A 26,216-nucleotide genomic window follows, 5' to 3' on the forward strand; every position below is an offset into this window, starting at 1 on the left:
TTTATCGAAAGTTTATTTAAAACATAACTTTCTATATACTTATACGCAGTTTAGATAAAAGCATTGCCTCTTTACCTACCTTCTTAATACATTTTATTCTTTTTCTTACGAGATTATGATTCAACACCTTTATTTTCCATTGAAGACATCGTGCAATCAGATCTTGGCTGTTAACGATTAGTTCAATGCTCGGATGGTTGTTCAAAAAAATGCTCAGATTATTTATATAGTTTTCAACATCTTCATGCATTAAGAGCACTTACTTTTTCCTCAAATTGAGAATTCTAATATTTTTATGGATTCTAAGAAACCTTGTCTTAATAAAAAGTTGAACAACCGTATCATCAAAGCCTTTCACCCGGTAAATTTGGCTTCTTCTAAATTAGATCTATTAGATCAAGGAACGTTTGGCTAGCATTTGTTACTCTAACGGCTTTATAAATAACGCGGCATTCGAAAGAAAATTGTCAACTGTTGAAAGATCTTTAAGCAATTTTGAGTGAATGCACAACAAAAACCATTACAGTTTATCCACTTATTGAGCTGGAAAATTATCGTATTTGTGGTTTAATTATGATTTAAACAACGACATACTTTTTCCCCTTATATTGTTAAAAATGATCTTCTTCGGAACGGTCCATTTGGGGCTTGAACCTATGACGGGGATGTTGTTATGTCGTACAGTTACAGATGATGTTTTAACAAAATTATCAGTTTCTGAGGATGAGCGGTTCATTCCAGGCCTGGAGCCCATGACGGGCATTTTATTGAGTCTTACGAGTTGAGGATTGCATCACGGCAGTCATGTCACAGATACCAATTACATCCAATAGCCAAAAACTGACAGCAGCTTTTGCGCCATTTGAAAAATTCCAATTTATCCTTGAAAATACCGCTTTAACCGGGTATCCGATTGGAAATACCCGATTTGGTACTTCCCTGCTTACAACCAAACCCCCCAAATGCCTATTCTATACTTTAATTTCCATTTCCCTTCTCTTCCCTCCCGGCTCAGTGCAATCGGAATCGGCCGGTGTGGCCGAGATCGAGGTAACCGTACTGTCACCCACCGGCCAGAACGTCCCCGTGAAGCTGACCCAGCAGGATGACTACGAGCATTCGATCGAGTTCGTACCGCAGGCGGCCGGACACTACAAGGCCACGGTCATGTACGGCGGTGAGGCGGTCCCGAACAGCCCCATCACGTTCGCCGTCCAGTCGGCCGGTGGCAAGAGCGACAGCCACGCATCGGGCAACGGGCTAGAGGTGGCCCACCGGGGCAAGGAGACCTCGTTCGTCGTGTTCTGCCCGACCGCACCGAACGTGCAGATCGAGCGGACCGACGAGCAGGCGGAGCGCATCGAGCCGCGCATCAAAAACATGGGCAACAACCAGTGGAAGATCTTCTACACGATCCTCACCGTCGGCCGGTACGAGATACGGGCGAGCTGCACGAACCGTGGCCCCCTGCCCGGTTCGCCCTGGAACATTGCCTGTCTCGATCCGGCCAAGGTCACGCCGATCGGTGGCTGGGGCTCCTGTCTGGACAGCAGCGGGAAGCTGGTGCTGCCGAGCAAGATCGTGTTCGACACGAGCATGGCCGGACCGGGCGAGCTCACCTGCTACGTGGACGATGCCGAGGTGATGGTGGAAAAGCAGGGCAGCGGCAAATGCGCCCTCTTCCTTTCCGACGACGGGCTGGCCAAGGGTGAGCACAGCTTCGACCTGACCTGGTCCGGGCTGCCCATCTCGCAGAGTCCCGGCTTCGTGTACGTCACCGGCATGACGATCGGCTCCGACCGGGTAGTGCTAACCGGGCGCGGTCTCACCACGGCCCAGGTCGGCGAAGTGTCCCACTTCACGATCGACGCAACGGACGCCCTGTCCGGCAAGCCGGAAGTGCACATGGCGTACGATGACGGTGAACCGCTCCCCGTGACGCTGCTCCAGCCCCGCCCGAACGAACTGATCTGGCTGGCATCGTACAACCCGCACAAATCGACCGGTGGCCCCCTCAGCCTCGAGGTGGAATGGAACGGACGCATTATCAAGGGCTGCCCCCTAACGATACCGGTCGGACCGGCCGTCGATGCAGCGAAGGTGCTCTGCTCTGGCGAGGGGCTGCGCAATGGTGTCGTGGGGCGGGAGATTAAATCCTGGATCGATACGCGCCGCGCCGGGCCGGGCGAACTGACCGCCCACTGTGCCGGACCGCGCAAGGTTGCGTACTGCGAGCTGTACGATCATGGCGACGCGACGTTTACGCTCAATGTGAAACCGCAGGAACCGGGCCGCCATACGCTCACGATCAAGTACGGTGGGCAGCACGTGCCCGGGTCGCCGTACACGCTGCGGGTCGTCGGAGCGCCGGACGCGAGCAAGGTGCGCGTGTACGGGCCGGGCATCGAGCATGGCGTGCTGGCGACGTTCCAGTCGCGGTTCATCGTGGATACGCGCGGTGCCGGCGCCGGCCAGCTGACGGTGCGCGTCCGCGGCCCGAAGGGTGCCTTCCGGGTGGAGATGCAGCGCGAAAGCCAAAAGGACCGAACCATCCTGTGCAAGGTAAGGCAGGGCAGGCAGACGGCAGTGAATTTGCCGTGAAGCACATCAAAGCTAATCCTTTTTTTCCTCCATTGCAGTACGATCCCACCGAACCGGGCGACTATCGGGTGGAGGTCAAGTGGGCCGGCGAGCTCGTGCCCGGTTCGCCCTTCCCCGTGCTCATCTTCGACACGCAGGAGGAGCTGAAACGATTTCTACACGGCAACTAACGCGTCTTGAGAGCAACAACAAAAAGGAAAAGAACAAGACCCCCTTATGTTAGGGAGTATGTACTCCCACCCATCGCTTGCATCCATCCCACCACCACCAGCTCTGTTTTGTCTAGCGACTTTGTGTGGTGTTGGCGCGGTGTGTTTTAGAGATGTGCCGAAACCGTTGTTAATTTTAATTGTTTAAGTTTTACTGTCCGTGCGGGGGCACGCACGCACGGTTCGTGTGTCCAACGATTACTTTAGCCTTTAGCCTCTAATAGTGCTAACCGAACGGATGAACGGATGTTTAATGTTAAGAGCGGGAATGCGAGCGATAGTGCCCGTCTGGGTGCGCTTCTGTTTTGTTAATTGTATAAAAAAATGGCCTGCACCATGCGCGCTGCAGGAAACTAAACGAAATGAATTAATAAACTCGAACCTTGTTACACACATATTAATGATAGCAAACGAAGAAAACGGAAATCCAACGCAGTGCTGCCTTTTGTTTGAAACGTTTCAAATGAAACCCTTTCACATGGGGTGAAACATTTCACGACCGATGACTATGGGAGCAAAATCAGGACAGATTGGTTTGGTGTGATATTTTATTTAAATAATTATTACAAAAAAAAATCGAATTTAATGTTTTGAATTTATCGCTCTTTATTTTCTTTCATGCTCTTTGGTTACATATAAAATGAAAATATGATGAGTTAACATTCACCACCGCCACACACCTTCTATCCAGCTCATCGTTTAACCCTCTCTCTCTCTCTTTCTCTCTTTACAATATTCGCACTCTTCACACAGAGATACTACTCAGTACTTCGCATCTACTTTCTTCCGCCATATGTCTCTATTTCCTTTGCTGCAACACTAAACACGTGCATTAAACCGTTGAAACATAGCTGCATTCATTCCCGTTTCGCTCTCTCGGTACTATTTGTTTGCATTAAATTACTAACAATAAAAACGATTCTACTCTATATGCGTTGCCCGTCCTCTCTCTCTCTTTCTATAGTTGCCCTCTTTTTGTTTCCTATATGTATATGTATGTATATGTATGTATATGCAAGTGTTCCTACTGGATTGTTTGCAACTCACTGCTTCTGTACAACAATTTGCGCCCGAAACAATGTGTGTTCTTTTTGTTGTTGTAAAGAAAGATTGATAAAAAGCCAACCCAAAAGTGGAAATGGAGGAAACAATAGATACGATAGCGCTGAAACGACTGATAGAGTGTAAGCTCCACTTAACCACACACACACACGCAGCACACACGTTTCAACCCCCTCAAAAAAGCACAACCTTCCCATTAGGCTGAAAAAAAAGTCAATCTCAGCGTGACCATTTTAAGCGCCCGTTTGTTGTTTTTTGTTTTTTGTTATTGGCCACCGTCGTTTTATTGCTGGTCGGCACAAAAAGGACATTCCAGAAAGGAACGGAACGGGACAAATTATAATATCGAAAACCATAAAAATAAACGTTCGTACGTTTTCGGTTTTGTGCTGGTGGGGGAGAAAGATTGAATTGACCCATCCAGCATTCCCACACCACGACATTCCAAGCACACAGTGTGAGCAGAAAAAATGGCCACCCAATCCAACGGGGTGGTGGGGGAGGAGTCCCCGTGTGTATGTGTGACCGTGTGTGCGGTTGTGTTTCATAATTCAGGCACATATTAAATTAAAAATTAATCTATTTTACTTCGACGGCGCGCTTTTCCGCTTTCTGTAGGCTACGACTAAAGGGTCACACACACACACACACATTATCCCCCGGCATTCGATCCCATCGTGATGGTGTCGCTGGTTATGGTTTGGGTGTGTGTATGTGTATTTTGGGCAGTTTCGTCCACCGGCTATTATGCTTTTCCAGGAGGGAAGGAGCAGCGTGATGGTGGACCAAAAGGATTAGCCGGCCGCTTTGGAGTGGACACTTATGCTGTGACGTAAAAGGAGGATTCAAAAGACCCACATCTTAGGCTCTGTGTGTGTGTGTTTGTGTGTCAGTGGGAGATATAGTAGGGTGAGGGTGGGAAAGATCTTTGCCTTTGTGTTATATCCTTTAGGTGGCTCTTTTGTCGTTGTCGTTCTCGTCTATACAGCTCCACGGAAATCCCAATGTTACATGTTTAATGATTCAAGCACTCTCATCCGAAGCATTCGGCGAACGGCAGCATCCCGAGGTGTTTCCCGGAATGGTCGCCTAATCTTCCCTTCCCGGTCAGCCACAGCAGTCTCTTCCCTCGGAACCAGCTCGGTAAAGTTTCAACCAAACCCCATCGGATGGCAGCTTTTTGGGGGGAGCCGTTTGGGGGTTTCGCAAAACCAGGAAGTCAGCCACAATGCAACATACGGGAGGTAGTGTGAATGATGAAGGGGGGTTGTACACACACACACAAAAAAAACTAGATTTTCATGGCTTATCAGGGTACGGGGGATAACTGCTCCTCTCTCTCTCTCTCTCCCTATAAAGGGCCGTACACTCTTTTCCGGTAACTGTGTGGTTCACATTTCTACTTGTTTTTTTATCTCTCCCCCTCTCGAACACCCCTTTACGCCCTTAAAAAGTGGCATTACCAGGTTATAGTGGCGCTTCACTACCACCCACCACTGCTGCGGGTGCGGCTGCTTCGCTCGGTGATGATGCCGTTGCGGTTGCGAATTTGCTGACCGGTATAACCGTGGCCAGCAGTGGCGTCGAGTTAGAGTTTAATAATGTACACGTGGCACCACCACTGGCACCGGCCAGTGGGTTGCTGCTGCTGCTGTTGCTGGTGTAAACCGACCGGCCGGACGGTTCGATCGTGCCCGATATGGTAACAATCGTAACCAGATCCTTCGCTGCGGCAGCAGCTCCAGCAGCAACATTATTCCCCGTCAGAGCGGTTCCGGTCGGGCTGACGTCACACTCCTTAGTGCCTGCATCGTGGGTCGCACTCAACGCCACCTTCTCCTCGCTGCTGCTACTCCCCACTGTATCGATGAGAGCGACGACGCTGCCGGGAATTGAAGTTCGCTTGTCCGGCATCGTCGTCGTTGTCGTCGTCGGAGCGCATCGATCGTCGATTTTAATTATGGACGGTGCATGATGATGATTCACACCCGTCGTCGTCGTGCGAAGCAGCGGTCCACCGGTGGGTTGCGTAGCATTAGCATCACTTATTAGGCCGTGCGCATCGCTCGCACTGACTGCTGGCAGTGTGGGCGCCTGCCTCGATGGCTGCTGCTGAGGTGGTTCGTGGTTCGGATGCACCGACCGGTAGCTCGGCGGTAGCGTGCTATGGCCGTCGGCGGCACCGTACGGGTTCGGTGAGCTGCTCACCTGGAGCAGGTCGCCCGATGGCACTGCTGGCGGGGCGGCCACATTGTTCACACTGTTGCTCGAGCCGCCACCGACGGCGCCGCTGATAATGCCGCTAATGCCACCGAATATGCTGTTGCTGCTGCCGTTGTTGTACCGCGAGCTGAGGGGTATTCTGCAAATGGGAAAAGAAGCAAAGAGGGGAGAGAAAATATCAGCAACCACGGTCAGCAATAGCTAGGACAATATGATACGGGATGGGCACCAAACGAAGCCATGAGAGCGATTTATCTTTTGGTTCCGCACTAGGCAAACAACACACCGGCCAACTTGCCACACGCAAACACAACAATGGCTACTATGATGGCTACAGCGGCGTTTGGTGTTGCGCTGTTGCACACCGGCACCGGATAGACCCGTCACACTGTGTTTTGGATATTAAAGTTTCAATCACCAGTTTCGCACATAATTAGCAACATCATACACACGCACAACGTTGATGTGTGTGTGTGTGTGTGTGTGGGGTGCGAGGGGATGAGCGACACGTTGCGTAAATTATGAGAAAAACGCAAACTCATTCCACCAAATTACGCCTATCGAAAATCAACAGAGCTGGCAGCACGGCAGTCTCATGTGGAGAAGTATGTGTGTGTGCGTATGTGTGTTCGTTCAATGGAATGGAAAAAAGTTAATTAAAGTAGGCGATTAAAATATGTCATCAATATTGCATCAAGCGCATCGGATCGAAATTAAACGCGCAGTGTGTGTGTATGTGTGCATGTCCTTGTTCACAGTGTTCGGGGTAGAGTTGGGCGATTGTTGGACACTTTCATTACGCGGTTCAGCACCTCGGAATTTGTGTGTGTGTGTGATAAGGTCAGGCGTGGGAGGGAAAAATTACTGAAATGTAATCATTGTAAGCACAAACAAACGGATCTGGATTTGGATGCTGTTCTGATATTTTGAGTTTTTTTAACCTTTTTAGACCATTAACTGTCACAGGGACAGATCTACTAATTGAATTATCATGCTGACTGAATTGTATCATATTCCTAAACTAGGGATGGATTCTCTGGAACATACCTAGCGTTCCAATTCGTTTTCGACTATGGCTGTACTAACTTTGCAACCGCAAGAGCCTAATTCTATTTAAAAAAAAATAACGGAAGAGTTCCTCTATATAGAGCCAATCCGCTAAACTAAGCATATAAATGTCTGATGGCTCTATGGAACGTATTAAGGTAACTTAGGTTATTCCGGATACGACCATGTTGGTCAACTCCTAACTCCTAAACCTGATGCGCTCCTAAGTATCATTCTTCCAACCCCAACCAAGACAAATCAATTAAGCCGTACAGAAGCATTCGAGCGACTAGTACAAGCACTCGCACACCAGTTTCTTCGTCGTTTGCCTAAATGGTAGCCACTTTGTCTTGTGACATATAGCCATCCAGCAGCACACACACACTCACACTCACCTTAAAAGGCTTCCCACGTTGGAACGGTAGGTCGGTGGCGGTGAGGCCGTACTTCGCATCCGGCCCGACTGTCTGTCCCGATCCAGCAGCAGCAACCTATACCAAGAGGTAACAAAAAAGAGAGAAAAAAAGAAAAACACAACATAAGTATATCCTTTAGTACTCCACCACTCCCAAACCACACCCCACACCTCCCACCAAAGGAAAACAGTGTCAAGAATGTTCATCGCCACCCCCATATCCCCCATCATCTTTGGCCATGAGGGCAGAACGTTCTTCTTCAGATGATACATTTCTATCATTCCATTAAGGACCTTCCCGGCCCCCCCTTGTGTTGTTGCGTTTTGGGAGGTGCGAGACTTGAGGCACACATTTATTTTATATACACTTCTTTTTCTTCTTTTCCTCTTAGTCTCTTATCCGGTGCTTAAACAGCTGAAGAGACAGAGAGAGAGAGAGAAAGAAGGAGAGAGAGTTCTCTCACCTACCGCATGTACCGTTGATACGTAATTGAGATAAATGTTTGCCTCCCCCACCACTCACCGGGTCACACGGGTAATTACCGGCCATGTTTCAACCTTACCCCGGGGGGGTGGTTAGTTGTTATGGGAAGGCAGCTGAAGGGAGCGTATGTGCACACGATATAGTAAAGGGTGGGTTACCGATAAGCACATTCACATCCACAAACGGGTAAAGCTCTACTTAGACCAGCTGTGTTGTTGTTGTTCATTATTTGCCGCTAGAGGGCGCCGCTAAGCGCAACGCAACACGTGATACAGAAACGCATTGAGTAATTCGAACGCATGCATTTGTGCTACGATTATTGCAAATTTGTAATTACATTAGCCGCTTCGCAGGATTACAAATGACCACCGAAAGGGTGGCCAACACACACACACACACTCACGCACACACACACAGAGCAGCTTCTGTCTGATGTAATTAATAGTCATGCAGCGTTTGCTGTACAAAACCGCAGCCAAACTGCATTCATCATTCCGCAGTCCCGCGTGCGCGTTATCTATAGCCGTATCAAACACAGCTGGTGTCTGTATGTGAGAGAGTGTGTTTATGTGTGTGTGGTTTATCTTGTTGCAACTGTGACCGAGAATTGCTTTGTGGTCGTCAATGGGTCTGTCCCGTTTTGGAGAGTCATTTAAGTTCTGCGTAATTTGTGTCCACCACGGAGAAAACCCAAAACAGGGATTACACGCTTTACGCGGAGGAAAATTCCAAAACGTCACAAAGCTAACAAGAGCCAACGGCACATTTGCGGATGTTTGATTTACTATTACCAACAAATGTATTTACATTGCAGCTTCTAATTCGACATTTAAACGGTTTTCCAATGATGTTCCCTGTTTAAATATGATGCTTTTAATGGATGTTTCGTAAATAATGTGCAACCTACCTTAGTCTGTACTCCTGCATGCTGGCCTGGTACGATGGTGGCGGTGGCCGATGCTGGAACTCGGGATAGAGCAACCCGTGCGGTGTGCTGCCGCCCCGGCCGCACGGTCGCCTCGAGCAGCGTCCCAGGTCAACGGTCGAGCCCAGGCCGAGGCAGGGCGGCGCGCCCGGTGCCGTCATACGCCACGCTGCACCACTGACTGTCACTAGAATCACTCCAACACCTGCCGGGGGAAGGGTAGAAAAGGGTGAGAAAAAACAAACACACACATTTAATGAAGATAAATACACAGAAATAATTTTACACAAAGAAAGCTGGTTCGTTGTGTTTTTCGAAAGGGCGGAACAGGGAAAATGTTTGCAAAAAGTTTACCACACCAACTCAATCAACACTCTTTGCGCCTCACTTTGGATGAGTATATTTTGCAACAATAGCACGCGTCTGGCAGTACGGCGAGGGTGGAGGAGGAGGCAGCATTCTAATGAGTGCCAAAACGCGACAACAAACACGCGCGCGCAACGCAGTGTCGGATGCGTATGTCCGCGTTCAGGCAGCAGCAGCACGGGTGGAAAACTTTTTTAATTAAAATGTTAATTTCTCTCTCTCTCTCTCTCTCTCTCTCTCTCTCTCTCTCTCTCTCTCTCTCTCTCTCTCTCTCTCTCTCTCCCTCTCTCTTACCTATATTCTTTCTTCTCCAAACGCCATTCCTAGATAGGGGGTGGAGGCTTTGTCACATTCCTGTCAGGCGCAAAGTTCTAGTACAAGCATGCTTCAAACAAGGGCCTGGATTGATTGTGGTGGCAGGAAAGATAAACCCCCGATGAGGGGGAAAAAGGGGGAGTGAAAGCTTGTGGGAACAAAAAAAAAAACTCCAAAACAGAATGGTTTAATCGTTTGCGAAACATTTTCAAACAGGAAGCAGAGAAGCAAAGTAAAGCAAAAGCAGCGCACTAAGACGCATTAATTATAATCCCTTCCTTATTATTATCTTCCACGCCATGGTCCAGCAGCTCGACTTGCCCACTTATTTATTGACGAAATGGGAAATAAAACTTTCCACTTTTTAAAGTGTTTCGCTCACCGCTTTTCTTCCTTCATCGCACTTGAAATATTCCTGTCGACACATTTTCCGTTCGATCTTTTTTTCGTTTTCCAGAAGCCATTTTTTGCCTTCTTTTTTCCATCGCGCACCTTCTGCCTTCTCGTTATCTTGCTACTAGGTGCATGGTGGTTGAACAGTTTTCAAACCCGATGGACAGGGATTTTTACCGTCCATTTCCGTCCACAACGCACCCGCATCGTTGCCAGTTTTCCATTCTTTCACGCACAGGGTAAAATTAATAAAAATCATCATCTAACTCGGCGGTGGAAGGAAAATGCGCCCAAAGGAGCGCGAACGTCGTCGTCATGTTTTATCAGCGATAGCGTCTATCAGCAAATCAGAAGCAAATGCCACCAGGCCATCATTGTGCGGTGTGTGTGGTGGGAAGAATTTTTTTCTGCTCGCTTTTATGATGAGTTTGAAATGGGAAAGGAGGAAGAAATCGAGGACCGATTGAAACTGTTCATCGTTCGTCTCTTCGTTGGCTGGGGTGTGTGTGCGTGTGCGTGAGTGATGAAAGTGAAAAAATCTCCCTATACAAAACGAAGTAAGAGGTGACGCTCACGTTACGCTCACGTTACGCTCATAGGTGAAACGATTGCTCACTATAGGATCTTCCTTCCACGAAAAAGTTACTCACTATAGAACGGTTTTGCTAACCAACTATGGATGCTTGGATGATTTTTATTTCTTTGCGGTGTTTCCATTCTCCGAGGCAACAAGCAATGGTAGAGTGATTGAATCATTGATATATTCATATTCAGATCAAAAGACATCATTATTTTCTTCTACACACGTGTTGAAAGTGTATCAATAATTATCAAATTATTCCCAGTGATTCTAAATAATTCTGTGGTGGAGATTCTACCTCGCTCCATCCGTTTTATCATGCGTAGTAGTGTTTTTTGTGTAGTTCAAAACGTTTAAATAAAAATACTTGCTTCGAACTATCATGTACTTGCTTCCTGTACCATCATCCAAATGCAGTCAAATGCTTGCTTGAAAGGATTGCCAAATCGTACGCTATGAACGTTTAACAATTACAATTTTTCATTGTACATTAACCCAAAAATGCGTGGTACCATGCAAAATAGTGAAACCATCGAAGCTGCATAACTAGGACTAAGTGAACAACTTTAAAACATGCTTATAACGGGTTTATATTTCCCACGGAATAATATACAATAATAATATACACGGAATAAGGACATTCCTGGGCCATGGGTTATTTTTTATATGAGCTCATGATGCAACAAAGTTGAATGAAGTTAGTTTAATTGATTTTATTTGCATTTAGCACTCCTGGATATCCATGGCTGCTTGGTACACAAATAGTCTTGCAGAACATAGGGCACGAGTCAATAATAAGCCGTGACAGTGAGCCCTGTGGATGGATGACCCATATGTCATATGAACATGTCATGACATTTAATAGAAGCTATTCCATAAGTTCAGCATAACTAAATTAAATTTTCGTATGTCCTATATGGTTGTAAAAATGGTCAATGATAGCGGAATAGTCATCTTCTTCTTTACCACAACAACCGTTGTCGGCCAAGGCCTGCCTGCGCCACATCGGGGCTTGGTTTTTAGTGACTTTTTGATAACCTATAGCAGGATAATAGTCAGTCATATTGGAACTTGAAACCACGATGGGCATGTTGTTAAGTCGTACGAGTTGACAACTGTCAAACATATTGAAAAAGAAAGTGGACCACGATTGCTAATGTAATGGAAACACTAACATTTGTAAATAAAACATTTAAATAAGTAAATAAGACAAAACTATGGAAGGGCTATAAACCTGGATAAGGATTGGATGGAAACCTGTACCAAGATAGCAGAACGGTCATAAAATTTACTTACTTATCCGGCGCTACAACCGCTTTGCGGTCTTGGCCTGCCTCAGGAGTGTCCGAAACCGAAATAAAACGGTCATAAAAAGTATCAGTAAAAAGACATCAAAAGAGAGCAGGAATTCTTATCTACATGTTTGCATGAAAACATTTAAATATGGCCTGCAGTCAGTATACACGTCTTAAGTTCTGTTGCGAAACCTGCAACCGGGCCAAATTAACTAGTGTATCTCAAAAAAGAGATAAAAAGAAACACACACCAACACTGAAAGGATAAGTGAAACAATCTGGCGGTGGAAGGAAAAAACGAAAAGGAAAATTGGTAAAATAGAAAGGAGGAACGTTTTCTTAAGCTTCATTGAAAGAGACACACCAGGAGAGTGAAGAGAAGATGATTGAAAAGGTTAAAAAATCGATCAATATCTTCCGTTTTGCAACAGTCTCTCTTCTTTTTTTCTCCAATTCAATTGAATACGGCACAATTTAATAAGGAGAAGAGGGACGGTGTGGTGGAGGAGAAATAGGGAAATTTATTCCTTCCAACACCTTCTCCTTTTTTATGCGGTTAGCTGGGGGGTTTTTTATCCTCCCTCTGCTATAGGGAGTTGGACGTAGAAGCGAAGGAGCAAGGGAAAATCATAATTTATATGTTTCACTGTGGGGGCTCGGTAATTTTTTTTTGTTCCATTACCGCAACACAAAACGTGACGATGATGACCGATGTTACCGAAACCGATTGCAGTGCGCGGTTGGTCACGAATTCCCTTACCCACCTCTCGGGTGGTACGATTTACGGCACTAATTGAATCAGAATAATGTTATGTCTCGTTCGATGGGCGAAATCGTCCTCTTTTTTTGTTGGATGGATTCATTTGTGAAACTAACACAAAAAATGCTTATTTTTACACCATTACACAAAGAGGTTTTTTGATGAGATTTATTATTAAAACACACACACACACAGTTCTTCGGCTTACGGGTGTTTCAGCGAAAAAGGGGCGCATTAACCATGTGTCATCTCTGATTTTATGGGAACTCGAACTCAAACCCAGTTCGGCCCACGGGCGGTAGCTTAGCCGGCTGCACAACTCACCCTTTAATCCCTTCTTGTTCCGGGAAGAGAGAAAGAGAGAGACACACACACACACACGTGCGTATGAATCATATGGTTAAGCGAGCGACAAAGCCTTTTTCCCTCCTTTCACCTTTGCTTGCCCTCTCCAAACACCAAGGACAGCGACGAAGAAGACGACGGTTTTTTTTTTGGAAACGGAATGTTCATTCATAAATCATTGCCTTCCCACCGTAGTAGATTGCCGGGTGCCCCGGAAAGAGTCGTCTACCCGAACGGGGCCAGGGGAGTGCCAAAAGAACCAAAAACGATGTGTTTTTCCGCTTTCCTTTTTTTGTTGCTTTTTTGGAGGTTCAAAGAGCCCCCAAGCCATATTCTTCACTCCAAGTGGAAAAGTGGAAATCCACATGTTCGCAACAAATCTTTACGCAATCCGGTGGCTTTCTGTATGTGTGTTCTTGGGATATTTCTGTTTTTTTCTTCTTCTTTTTTTGTGTTGGAAAAGCCCGTGCCAAAGAAAAGCCAGAGGGTCTCGGTCTCGGCTGACAGCTGAAAGGAGCTTTTAGGGTAGCCATGTATGTATGGGTTTCGTGTGGTTTTGTGTTCGTTCCACATAGCTCTCGCCCCAGGACGACTGGCAGAATTAAGTTTGTCATCCTAATTGATAGCTCTTTCTCGCTTTGCTCTGTGTGTGTGTGTGTGTGTGTGGCTGCGAAATACTCTTAAAGTTCTTCGAACTTAAAACTCCTACCGAGATACGATTCGGAAATGATATATTAAAATTTAAATGTCCTTCCTGTCTGATTCCCAGGAAATGGGATTAAGAAATTCACTCAACGCAGTTGCAGCGTCACTGCCTTGGAATGTGTTCCCAGTGTGTATCGTCGCCACATGACAATTCTTCACACATACCCACAGGCACACACATTAGATGGTCGTGCGAATTTCCATCATCATCTCAACTCTTCTCCCTGTCTGTCTGTTTAAACAATTGCACACACTAATCGACCCAACTGTCCTCAAACCCTCTTCTTTCTCCTCTATTGCTGTCTCCCATGTCACGCTGCCCATAAATCATAATCAGGCACCACAAGCAACTGCAATACTAAAAAAGAAGAACACACTAAAGAGCAACACCAACACGTACCCATAACATAAATCATCAACACTGCTGCGCGAGAGTCTGCCCTGCTGTCGCAAAGGGCGGTAAAGGGCGGCCGATCGTCGTCGTCGTGTCTCTTTAGAATGCACACCACGGAATTGGAACACAACCACAAACCCTGTCCCTTCCCCTCTCTCTTTTTCTCTCTTTTAAACTAACGAATGGTTTAGCGATTGGTTTTACTTTCGATTTCGAAACCATCTTTTTTTTCTCTCTCTCCAGCGTACGGTACACGATCATTGAAGCAAACCGTTTTGAGCTGCTGGAGTGGTGAGAAAATGTGTGGAGGAGCAAACGGTTTAACCCAAAGGGCAAATAGAAATGTAACATGATTTAAATAGATTGCTTCACAACACGAATGTTGAATGTTTTTTGAATGTGAACAATAAAAAAGTAAAGAGAATGTTAGGGAACAAGGTGCTAAATTGCACCCATACTTGAAGATTTTAATTAAACTTTGTGCAATATTCGATATATTTAGAAATACAATAAACAGAAGAATATTATTTTTTATGAACATAATACTTAATGATTACAATAACTTTAATTAAAACATAAACATTAGAAAAACTAGCTTTAAAATCGATACAAATAACACAAAAACGATCTACGAAATAACGCATTAGGCCATCAGGTGCTATTTAAAAATAGTTTCATTGAATAGAATATGGGTTCAAATATGATTTTCGTGCAATTTTGAAACCTGAAGTAAACTTTGAAATGATCATTGGAAGTAATTGACTCAAACATCTCCTTTATTTGACATAACGTCCAACGCAACCATGTCGGCCTATACAGGTTTTCGAGACTTTATTCAGAGTACCACGCAGGTGAATAGTCTGTCCAGTCCTTGCTAAGGAGGGACGGCTAATTCTAGGCTTGATCCCACGATGAGCATGTTGTTAAAGCAAACGAGTTGTCGACTGTACCACGGGACCACCCAAACATATTCTGATTAAATCAGAAGAATATCTCCATATCAATGATATTTATCGTCACCCAATTACCCTATCATACCATAAGCAAATACCGAGAAGCATCACTTAACCTTCTCCATCACAAATTAATTAAATTTCATTGTAATAAGGTAAATGGTTTTCTTTTACTTTTTTTTTATTTTAATGCTTCCCTGGATCGTACTGGAAATTTGTCCCGCACGAAGTGAAAGGTGAGCTCCACAGAAAGGGCATCATGCTGAACAGCCCGCTGCAATGTGCATCTTGCGTCGGGCAGGTTGTAGGTGTGAAGTAGGTCAACTGCACACATGTTGTTTCCCCCGGGGTGGGGGTAATTTAAAACCCCACCCGCTGCCCACCGTTCTGTATTCCACATTCACCCCCAAAACGCCCTCTTACGCGTCGGTTCTACAAGGCGGAAACAGAAAGCCCAGCATTCACACACACACGGACGGACGAACGGCCTAATATTGATTGCAGCAGTTGCAACGATGATGGGGGAGGAAGAATGCACAACGTTTGTGGGGTGAGAGAGAATCATCACCCCCGGGGAGGCAGTTAGTTCGCCCCCAAATGCTCAAAAGGGAGCCGCCGCTGCAAATTGCACTTTCCACCTACGAGAATGAGCCATTTACAGCAACAATCCTTCCCGCCTGCGCCTGGCGAAGGTGGCTTTTGATCGTTTGCCGATTCGTGCACCCATTCGTTACCCAATCGCGGGCGTAACATTCGTCTAAAATGGGCAGGAAAAACTGCCGACAAAAGGGGGGGGGGGGAACATGGCAAAGGGAACTGTTACGTTTCTAACGGCGTAACGGGCAGTAAATCCAACCACCCAGCCGAATTGCGAGAAGAAGAAAGCAAAAACAAGGTCAGCAAGGCAAGTCGGGCAAAAGGGGGCAAAAGTGGAGTGGGACAAGGATGGGGTATATATTTTCCTGTTTTGTTACGGGAGGGAGACAGAGAGATTTAAGATGCAGCCAGATTAGTGCCCAAACGTTGCTCGAAATCCCTCGCCTCGAAAAGTATTCATGGTGTGTTTGGTGCATCATTGAGGTGGTGCCCTGAAGCGGGTGATGCAGTTTGGGTGAGGGGAAGATCAATCGCTTCGTTGGATGAATTCCGAAGCAAGGGTCGTACTTGTACCTGTATGTCTATGTGTTTCTCAACACCATTTTCCAATACCCTTTTCCTTCGGCCGAAGGGTAAAAATGGGAATGGAACAATTAGTTTAATGGACTTTCGTTTTATTACACTTTCCCATCTGACGCGAGCAAAATACACACACACACACACCGAGAGCGCGATCGATCGGCCGGGATTAAGGTGCAATAAATTTAAACCCGTTCACAAACCGTCGCCTTCGCTTCTTCGCCCTGGGGCCTCCACCGGGAAGGAAAAGGAAGCAAGTCAGATCGTGCAAGACACGCCTGATAGGAAATAGAACCAGTTTTTAAGAGCTGCCTGCTGCTGATGTTGCTCACACTAATGGCAAGCTCTGGCGCGCGCAGGTTTGCGGCAAGCATCTGGAATTGTTTACCGGAAAAATTGTTTGTAATTAGAGAGCATTGCAATTAGTGGAGGGTGGCAGGTGAATAGGGAGAGTGAATTTCCGACAATTACTGGATATCTTTGCCGAGATTTTCTTGTAACCATTCGAACGCAGGGAGCAAATGGGTGTGAATATGTACTCGTATTCAAGTGTGTGTGTGTGTGTGTGTGTAGTGAAGCAAATAAAAGCCAATCTCCTTTCGAGCAATCGATCTTGAATAGACTGAAAACTGTGTTTATTGAGATAAACTGCTACCGAATAGCGATAAAGTGAACAGCTAATCGATCGGCCTTTCGTGGAAGGTGGTAAAAGGTCATACCAAGGTAGCAATAACGTTGGTGTTCATTAAGACATTGCTTGTAAAAGATGGAACACAAGAATCAAAGGGGTTTTGAGATGCTCTTCAAACACATCGTAACACATATTAAAAACGATAAAAGTTTTAACTTAAATTTTCAGCAATTTGCACCCTTGGTGGCTTACAAAAATGTTGGTACAGCCGCAACGGATGACGTAGTCTTCGATTTCGGACGTCTCAGACTCCGGACGATTCAGCACTAGTGGTGTGCTCTATGGAGCGTACCCAAGACTCCAATACGACTACGGTTATTGTTAGTCCGCATCCGAGTCTGGCGAAATTGGAACCATTAGGTCCCCCCCGGTGTCGGAGTCGTCTGGAGACGGAGTCATCTGGAAACGGAGTCGTCTAGAGACGGAGTCGTCTGGAGTCGGAGTCGTCCCGATTCGAAGTCCTAATTCGCTGTCACGCGGGGTGGGAGGCGACCGAAGTCCGCCAGGATCAGCATGAAACTGGGTTCGGAGTCGCCAGGAGTCGGAGCTGACCAGAGTCGGTAAGTATCTTCGTAAGCAGACTTTTGTTCCTAAGGATATTGCTTAACGACGACAGCAATGCTTTGCGACAGCATCCTTGCACGGGACGTCTCTGGATGACTCCGAATCCGGACGACTCCAATTCCAAATGACTCCGTCTTTGGATGACTTCAACGCCGATTCTGGATGATTTCGACTTCGGGTGACTCCGACTCCAGATGACTCCGACTCCGGACGCCTCCGACTTGGGACGACTCTAGACTATATTCATTGCACCCATCACAAAAAATTGTACTATTATCAATGTAAGTATTTTATAATCCAGTATAAAGTTGCTTTCTAGCAAAACCTTTATTTATAGAACCGAGAAATTCGTTGCAGCGATTCAAAAAATTTACAAGAACTATTAAATTCTACGCTTATAAAGCGTTTTAAATAAGCTTCACTTTTTTTTATTCAGGAGGAACGGTCCAAAACTAAGCTTCACTTGAAAATGCACCAATTTAAGCACCATTGCACCAAGTTAGAAACACATGCAGCGTTGAATTTTGCGCGTATCGATCCCAATTTGCAATTGCAATTGCATTCAAAGACTGCACCACAACCACAACCACAGCTCCCTCTTACATTTCCAAACATCTACCATTCGTGCCCGACCGTCGAACAAAACAAAAAAAACCCGCACAACGTCCAATCCCGCGTGTGTTGACTAAAATATTATTCCTAATAAATCCACCCCAAAAGCATCCGGTGTGCGATTCGATTAAACGCTCATTATTGCCGCCATTCAGGCGCAAAGTTTAAACCCTAACGCGTGTATGTGGTGTCGCCCTGGTGCGTTTTCGCTTTGGTGGAGGTGGATGCAGGCCACAATTATAGACAGCTCCCCCCCCCCCCCCCCGCTGAATGAACCCCTCACCTTCACCCCCTTCGAGCATACTTTGCCCACTAATTAGGCGTTCCGAAACCTCAAAATCACATAGCATCGGTATGTGAGACGCGATTTGATTCGGCGGGAACTGTGGTCATTGGGAAGGTGAAACTGATGATATTGCTGCCATCATTTACACCCCCTCCCCCCCCCCCCTTTTCCGCTGCTACCCCTTTTTCCAGGCGATCGGTACTGTTCGGTTGCGGTCAAATCGCACGTGAGCTGAAATCGAGATTGATTCAAAACTTCATGACGATTCCATCCCGCACCAACCAACCAACCAACCAGCGTTATGGATTCCGCAATGCTGTGCAATTCCGCCCTGGGAATGCGAGTGTGTTTGTGTATATATTATTGAGGTTCGATGTGAGTGTGTGTGTCTGCATTCATGCCATCATGCATTAGAAAACCCTTAAATACCTACACAAACCATTCGAGAGTAAGAGAGAGAGAGAGAGAGCGAAAAAACATATCGTTCACAATCGTCCATTCGGTCGATAGTGCAAACATAGAGAGGGGTGAGCGGGTGTTGCATGTTGGGGGGTGATAAAAATAACCACCAATAAATATGCTGCAAACACACCGACACACAGGAGAGTCATTTCGGTAAGCGGCTTTTCCGAAATGCGGTAATTAGAATGTAAGCCGCGATGCGACCGCTGTTGCGACCTGGGCGCTTGTTTGTGGTTTGCAAATGCATCCGGAAAATGTTGCACAACGAGCTGCACACGATTGGCGAGTGTAGTTGGGAGTTGTGATTCCGGACAAACTGATTCCATTGCTGCACCTCTCGGCATTGCAAAGAGGTTCGCTCTGCAGTGCATTGCATATATCTATTCCCCACCAAGAGGATGAGTGGAATAGATGATATGGCGAAACACGCGAAATAAACATCAAATTGGCCAAATTAAAAAATGCCTGTGTGTGAGCTGTGGCTTTGTTACGAGTATGAGTGCGCGCTATTAAACTTTTAAACGATCGGTAGGGACATTCAGTTCAATTGCATACAAAAGGCACACTGCTTGATGAAGTAGCATCCACTGAAACTCGATAAAACAGGCTTTTTACTTTTATTTGCAATCAATGGCATCAGTTTTCCAGTAACGGTGAATGCTCTTGAATACACACACACACAAAACCATACAAAAGAGTGATCAATTTTCAAACTCCAATTCGCTCTCGATAAAATCCCTTTTTTGTCTCCCTTCTGCCAACAAGCACAAAATGGCGTGCACATCATTCTCTGATTTTCAAGTGTGTTTCAAGAGCCTCGCAACGCAAACGATGCGAAAGATGATATCTGTTCGGTTGTCGTCTCCGGTAAAGTATAAGAAAAAAAAGCCCAGGTCCAGGAGATAGAGAGTGAGAGAGCGGAGGAAGAGAAGTGGTTGAAAATTGCAACAAAATTGCATCTTTGATGATAAGCTAACAAAAGGCTGGTCGCACAGGAGATAGGAGAAACCTCTTTTCCTCCTCTCCCCTCTGTCTGTTCAACGGAATAAAACTTTCCCGAGGAAAAGTAAATTGTTTGCAGCAGGAGGAGGAGAGGCGCGACTGCGGAAATGCAAACCACCGGAGATAGGATGCGGAAGTTTGCTTCGTTTTTTATTCTTCTTTCTCTATCCCCCCTGCCCCCCCCCCAATGTACATATCGAAGTAGGCGATAGTGTAGTGGGCCAGATCTCTGACTGATGATGTCGAACAGGATGATGTTGATGATGATGTTCCGAGTGAATTTTCCACATCATGGTAACAAGGGGTACGTTGATCTGCAAGGATGCAGGATTACCGAGACGAAGCGTCTCGAGAGGCACGCCGATGAGGGGACGCTGGTACGATGGTGTAGGATTTCTGTTGATTTTTCCATTTTGAGATGGAAGGAACATACGGCCACCGTTCCTGGAGCATGGGTGGAGGATGATGATGATGGTTGGAAAATTTGTTTTGTTTGAAATTTAATTTTAATGCCATCCCGGCATTGTTTGTCCGAGTGATGGAAAGATAGATAGAAACAGATAGAAATAGAGAGAGATAGAGAGAGAGAGAGAGCGAGTTTCACAAGCAGATCGTTTGTCAGCAAACATTGAATGATGCCGAGCTGGGGCTTTTCCTTTACATTGAAAGACTTTCTCAGGATAAAATTTCCAAATAAGAGTGCAATAGCAAACATCTATGCTTGTTCCATTAAAGAAATATAAATATTTTCTAATGAATTTTCTTGAAGAAAACGGAATTTAAACCAAAAAGGATTTAAACCACTATCCGCGCGGCTTCGTTTGCTTACCCTCTGTTGGGTAAGCTGCTAACCACACCAAGCTGATCCGTGGTGTGATAACATTTTCTTTCCCGGTTGCTCCAATGCATCGTTTGCATCGTTTTCTTCTCTGTAGCACTTCGGCTGACCGCACCTGGCCCCGGCAAAAGGAAGAAGCACGAGGATCGCGCATCGCTCGCACGCTTCTGGATTATTATACGGCTCAGTTAACAGCGATTATGCTCAAGTGAGCAATTCTACAATCGTTTCTCCCTAAGTTTTTGCTTGCCCTGTGTCGGGCCAACATTCTTTGAAACCCAATCCTTCCTTCCTTCCTTGCTTATACATACCCATGCAAACATTCTTCAAACGGTCATTCGCACATACAATCTTCTTCTGCTTCGGCGATAAAAAAAAGCGGAGAGCGGAAATACGTAAATTTTCACATTCGCAAATGCCGAACCGGCTAGAAACAAAACCAACGGTGCCGTTTAAAACAAAAAAAAACACACACCCTCATCCCACCGAAAACCCAAACCGGAACCGGGCGGAAAAATGATAGAGCGTGTTGCGCGCGGAAAGTGCGGAAAGCAGCGCGCAAAACGCGCCCGCGGACGCTTCCGCCAGTACGTTCGAGAACGAGCGCGCGGCGCTCGGCGCGCACATACACTCGTTATCATTATTGCATTTTAAATTGAAACCATAAATTTTCGGCTCCTTCGCGGACTGGCGGTGGCGGCAACGGCGGCACAGTACGTTCCTGTGCCTCCAAATGGCTCGGTCGGTCGGTGCAGTAAAGTTTTGGGGAACGTTGGCGGATACAAAAATTGCAACATATTTATCATCCTAGCAGTTGTGTGTGTGTGCTGGTTGTGCACAGTTTTCACACCATTTATACACAGACATACACTGCCGGGGCACTGCGTTTTTTGGTGTACGCTAGCGACAGCCAAATTCGAGTGAATGTGTTTTTGTGTTGTGCGATTAGAGAGTGTTTTATGCCAAACTTTATGTTCGAAACCGTTTAGAAGCTTAAGAAGGATTTGTGCCTTTATGTTTGAATTGTGCAGGATTAAAGGGCTTAGATCGTTCACAAACACAGACACACACATACACTGTTGCACAAAAAGGAATGGCCGTAAGAATTATCACCAGAGTGGAATAAAGATGAGCCATTATTTTTTTTAAAACAAGTGTTAATAATAGTCTGTAATGGAAATTAAAAGCACGGAAAACAACCCCAAAAACCAATAAAACCCACAAAACCGGGATAAAAAACAGGGATAACCTCAAAGAAATTGCACTATCAAGTGCGTTGTTGTTGATCAACAACGCATAGCTCAGAAGCATGAACGTGTTTTTCCGCTCGCACAGTCCGCAGGTTCCCAAAAATACCAATTTTTTTTTTCAAATCTAGTCCCTCTTGTTGGGGATTCTTCCCCTGTCTAGTTTGAAGGTCAGTAGTGATCGGATTTAAATTGTTTTTTTTTTTTCTATTTTGGGGGAACAAAATGTCCAACGGACTCTCCACCGGGCTCAGCATGAAATGAACGCAAATGGCGGCAAAAAGGCATCCGAATTTTGGTGTTTTTTTTTTCTCGGGATGCCATTGCACGGTACCGCAGCCACCCAACCGACCAATCTGCGGCGAATAAAAACTAAATCCGATTTGTTGGGATGGTTTTTTCTCACAAGCACACATAATTCTATCCCCCAGTGGCACGGTCCTTGCGTATATGTGTGTATGAGTATTTTCCGGCACCAGGCAGAATTGGCCCTTTTCCACCTAGTGCCGGCCACCCAGCGTTGTCGGTGGTTTCCCAGCGACAGAAAAGATTTATCTCTTGATGTTCGCTCGCTGTGCTTGTGCTGTTGTAGCACTCTTCCCGTTTATGTTGGCCAGAAAGCACACATACATACATTCACACCGAAGCATTTGTGTGTGTCTGTGTGTGCTTTGTTTTCAAGCCAAACGGTTTATGTTGCCAAACAACGCACAGACAAACATACACCGTCACTTGCGGGAGAGCATTTGACTCCAACAGGCACCGAGAAATGGGGAATGGAAAAAATCGCACAAACAGCAACTTTGTTTTTGTCCTTGTTTGCAGCACAAAACAGGAGGAATGGCAGTGGTAAGACTGGGTCCTTTAGAAAGAGCACATAAGAGACATACAGTTTGGTTTTTAGTTCGCCCTAATCTGTAATTGTCTGCCTGTGTCTGTGTATGTGAAACCATTACTACAGCGCAGCAAAAAAATGCACTCGAAAGTGACGCTCACACACAAAAATGGGGAAAATATTTATGGTGGCATGGAAATAAGGTAAAGAAATAATCTCACTATTCAAACACATTTCACGGCAAAGGCACACAATATACAGCATCGGAAGGCATGGAAAACAATTTCCATAAAGAAAAGAAAAAGCGCTTTCCAAATTGATCTCAACAACCTAACAAAAGCAATCCATTTTAGGAGGGCGAGAGAAGGCAGGTCCTTCAAAGCTTCTTTCACCCGCCATCGATTACACTGCGTGGACAGGGAAGTTGACTTTATAACCTTTCCAATATACTTCCCCATTCACCAGCGCCACCCCGAGAGACATGACATGTTCCATGGTGATTATGTGACTCTCTAACGCAAAGAACTACCAAAAGGTGCCCCAACAAGGACAAAAAACGAGGCCTGTTTACCTGCGTTCGTCTCCCCAAAATCGAATGGTTCAATACGTATTTTTTTAAATCGCATTTTCTCCCAAAAAACACCCTGGGTGTAGCTTTTTGTCAAGGTCGTCTTTTTTCTCCTTCTACACTCCAAACTTCCCTGGAGCTTTGGTTGTGAGTTCGTGTGTGTGTGTGTGCACTATGCCTACCGAACTTTCGACCGTAGGCGCAAGGTACGCAGTTGGCAGCAGGTTCGTAAATCGATATAAATAAATTGAATTCATATTTTATGAACCTTCGAGGTTGCGGCGGGGAGGCTTTTCCAGCATTGAACCTGAAACTGCCACGGAAAGGTGTGGTGGCTCTGTTATGAAGAGCTCAGGTTGCTGCCCTACACGGAAGGGATTTTTTTTTTCTTTTCGAGGAAAGTGGCGCTTTCAATACTTGTGAAGGGAAAAAAAATGCTACAACTCGTGATCAATCCTATTTTGGGGGGGATAATGATGATTTACTCGAACATTTATTGAGCGCAGCACACGCCTAGGGCTGAGCTTTTTTTTAAAGAGTAAAATGTGATTTAGACCCTAGAAGGGTCCAATAAGCAGAACCTTTTTATTTCGCGTAAGCAAGATTGACAGTTCTAAAAGAAACGAGCCTTTTTCACACAACCTATCTCAATGGCGGATTTCACTTAAAGAAGACAGCTAAACCCTCCCTTTTTGGCCGTGACAAAATAATCTGTAAGCGAACGAATTAGCAAAAAAAAAAAAATCGCTGTTCTTAAAACAATCTCCCTTAATTTCGCACCGCTCTCTGTTCGCAAATGGCTTAAGCTTTAAGGCTCGTAAGATCTTAACGCACTTCCACACGGGGTGATAAATGAAGCAAAGTTTTCACCTCACCCGGGAGGAGTCATTTTGCTTTTGCAATTCCTCTCTCCACGATCACGAAAGTGTGCTAGAATTTGCATGTTAATGTTTCTTTCGCACTAGGCAGAGGGTGGTTTCACCCTACTAACCTTCATCTGTTTAGCAGTCGTTCCCCTCCCCCCCTTCTTAACAGAGTGAGTTTTGCCGTACCCAGGGAACTTATTTACGGTTGCACCATATTTCCCGTGTCGACCTGACTCGCCACCCGAGTCTCAGTCACACGCCAGCATCCTTCTCTTCCATTGGCGGAAGTAGAGCGGAACAAAGACGAATGAAAGAAAGGAAAAAACAACAACAAATGCCAAAAGGGACCCCCCCCCCCCTTAAAGACAATCGGCAACAAAGTTTCTGCCTTCTGTTTTTATTTCCCTCTTTTCCTTCTTCTTCTACTGCACCTTATTCCACCAGGGAACCAGATGCTTCCTACTAATGTCCGAGTTGTTTTCATCTTTTTGCCCTTTTTAAACTGTATGTAAAGGGACCGAAAATTGGGGACAGACAGAAAAACTTTTCCAAAACAATTTGAAACAGTCTTGCGACGAATGAAGTACTTGCAGTCGAGCCGTAACCGGTGAGCGCAAACAGCGCGCGCACTTACCTATCATTAATAAGGCAGCGGTAAGATGAGACGTTGGTGAACCGGCCAAACCCGTCGCACCGAGGGCGGCACCGCCCAACGCACAGGCAACGCCCCCGAGCGCCACCACGGCAATGAGCGCCCGCAGCGGTGGTCCCGCGAACCAGTGACCGCAGCATCCCTTTCGCGACCGTTCCGATGGTGAGCTGCAAATACAAACAGAGAGAGAGAGAGAGAGATGAAAAAAGGAAAAGTTTATAAATGAATGCACGCATAACACATAACCTTTAACGCTGTAAATCTTTAATCAGTGTTGACACAATGGGCTTTGCATATAAAAAAAGGACAAGTCCACACAGTGGATCAGATAAGAGCACAAGTGGCGCCACTTAAGCCGCTCAATATACAACCAAACCCAAACAAAGAAAGAACGAACGAAAAACACGATTGTCAACAGTGGTGTAGCGTCCTGTAATGGAAAACATTGTAACCAGCGGCTGCCCTTTTCATCCTGTGTACATACACATGTTTCATGCCCGGCACCAGCTGTTGTCGCGTTTTGGACAAATGTCGGATGTAGGCCCTTTTCGAGCCAGCGACAACAATGGTCAGCGAACACAATCTGGGAAGCAGTGGACACACGCACATGATTAAAAGCCACCATCAATAATGGCGAATTTAATCGCGAACGCTCCACCATTGCTCGAGCATGTAAAGTTGGATTAATTAATTACTTTACCCCTCTAATTGATACTCGGTTGCTCGGGCAAGCGAGAGGACTCGTGCCAGCCGGTTGAAATTGTAGCTCAATGTTGCAGCTGAAGCAATGGGTTGTTTTTTTCTGCCAGGACGGATGACTGATGGCGTGGGCGGGTCATATTTTGGAGCGAAATCGAACCACTGCCACCGTCGGCCATGCCAAATGCGGCTTATTGCATTGTTGGAGCCGTTTTTGCAGTCGTGTGCTGGTGTGCCCTGTCTACTCATAAATTTCCCATCTCATGGGAACTCACATACACATACCGGGAGGGAAAACTGCACGAAAAACTACAGGAAAATGGGAAACGGGAAAACATACATTTCACGCGAGTGATGTATCATTAGCATAAAACAGGCTTTTACAGCGACAGCGAATTAACCAATGTTGGAATTCAGAAGGCTTGGAGAAGGGCAGCACACACATTACCATTTGCACTTACATTTGTATTTTCGCTTTATTGAAACACATGAAAGAACTTCTTAGAAATCAAAATTGCGTTCATTTTCTGCAAAATCTGCGCGCCGAAATTTCACCAAATCGATACTAGGATTTTAATTTCGGGGAAAAAGCATGAACCGAAACCCATAAGGACGCGATGACTGCAGGAAGCTGTAGTCATATTTC

At 45.8% G+C, this 26,216-nt stretch overlaps 2 protein-coding genes across 17 annotated transcripts in view; one reads left to right on the top strand and one right to left on the bottom strand.

Moving 5' to 3' along the window:
- Positions 1 to 3,236, top strand: part of LOC120896126 (filamin-C) — a 41,741-nt gene extending 38,505 nt beyond the window's left edge. For all 8 annotated transcript variants that reach the window (XM_040300051.1, XM_040300218.1, XM_040300138.1 and 5 more), the window contains 2 exons: positions 1,016 to 2,562; positions 2,640 to 3,236. In XM_040300051.1, coding sequence (XP_040155985.1) covers positions 1,016 to 2,562; positions 2,640 to 2,771 — 1,679 coding nt within the window. In that variant the 3' untranslated portion in view covers positions 2,772 to 3,236. The remainder of the gene's footprint in view (positions 1 to 1,015; positions 2,563 to 2,639) is intronic.
- Positions 3,237 to 3,391: 155 nt separating this feature from the next.
- The window catches only part of LOC120896578, a 136,055-nt gene continuing 113,230 nt past the window's right edge, over positions 3,392 to 26,216 (bottom strand). For all 9 annotated transcript variants that reach the window (XM_040301430.1, XM_040301006.1, XM_040301348.1 and 6 more), the window contains 4 exons: positions 24,854 to 25,038; positions 8,949 to 9,171; positions 7,538 to 7,633; positions 3,392 to 6,234 (listed from right to left, as the gene is read on the bottom strand). In XM_040301430.1, the coding sequence (XP_040157364.1) occupies positions 5,340 to 6,234; positions 7,538 to 7,633; positions 8,949 to 9,171; positions 24,854 to 25,038 (1,399 nt within the window). In that variant the 3' untranslated portion in view covers positions 3,392 to 5,339. The remainder of the gene's footprint in view (positions 6,235 to 7,537; positions 7,634 to 8,948; positions 9,172 to 24,853; positions 25,039 to 26,216) is intronic.

Source organism: Anopheles arabiensis, chromosome 2 (genome assembly GCF_016920715.1).
Source record: "Anopheles arabiensis isolate DONGOLA chromosome 2, AaraD3, whole genome shotgun sequence".
Lineage (NCBI taxonomy): Eukaryota > Metazoa > Arthropoda > Insecta > Diptera > Culicidae > Anopheles > Anopheles arabiensis.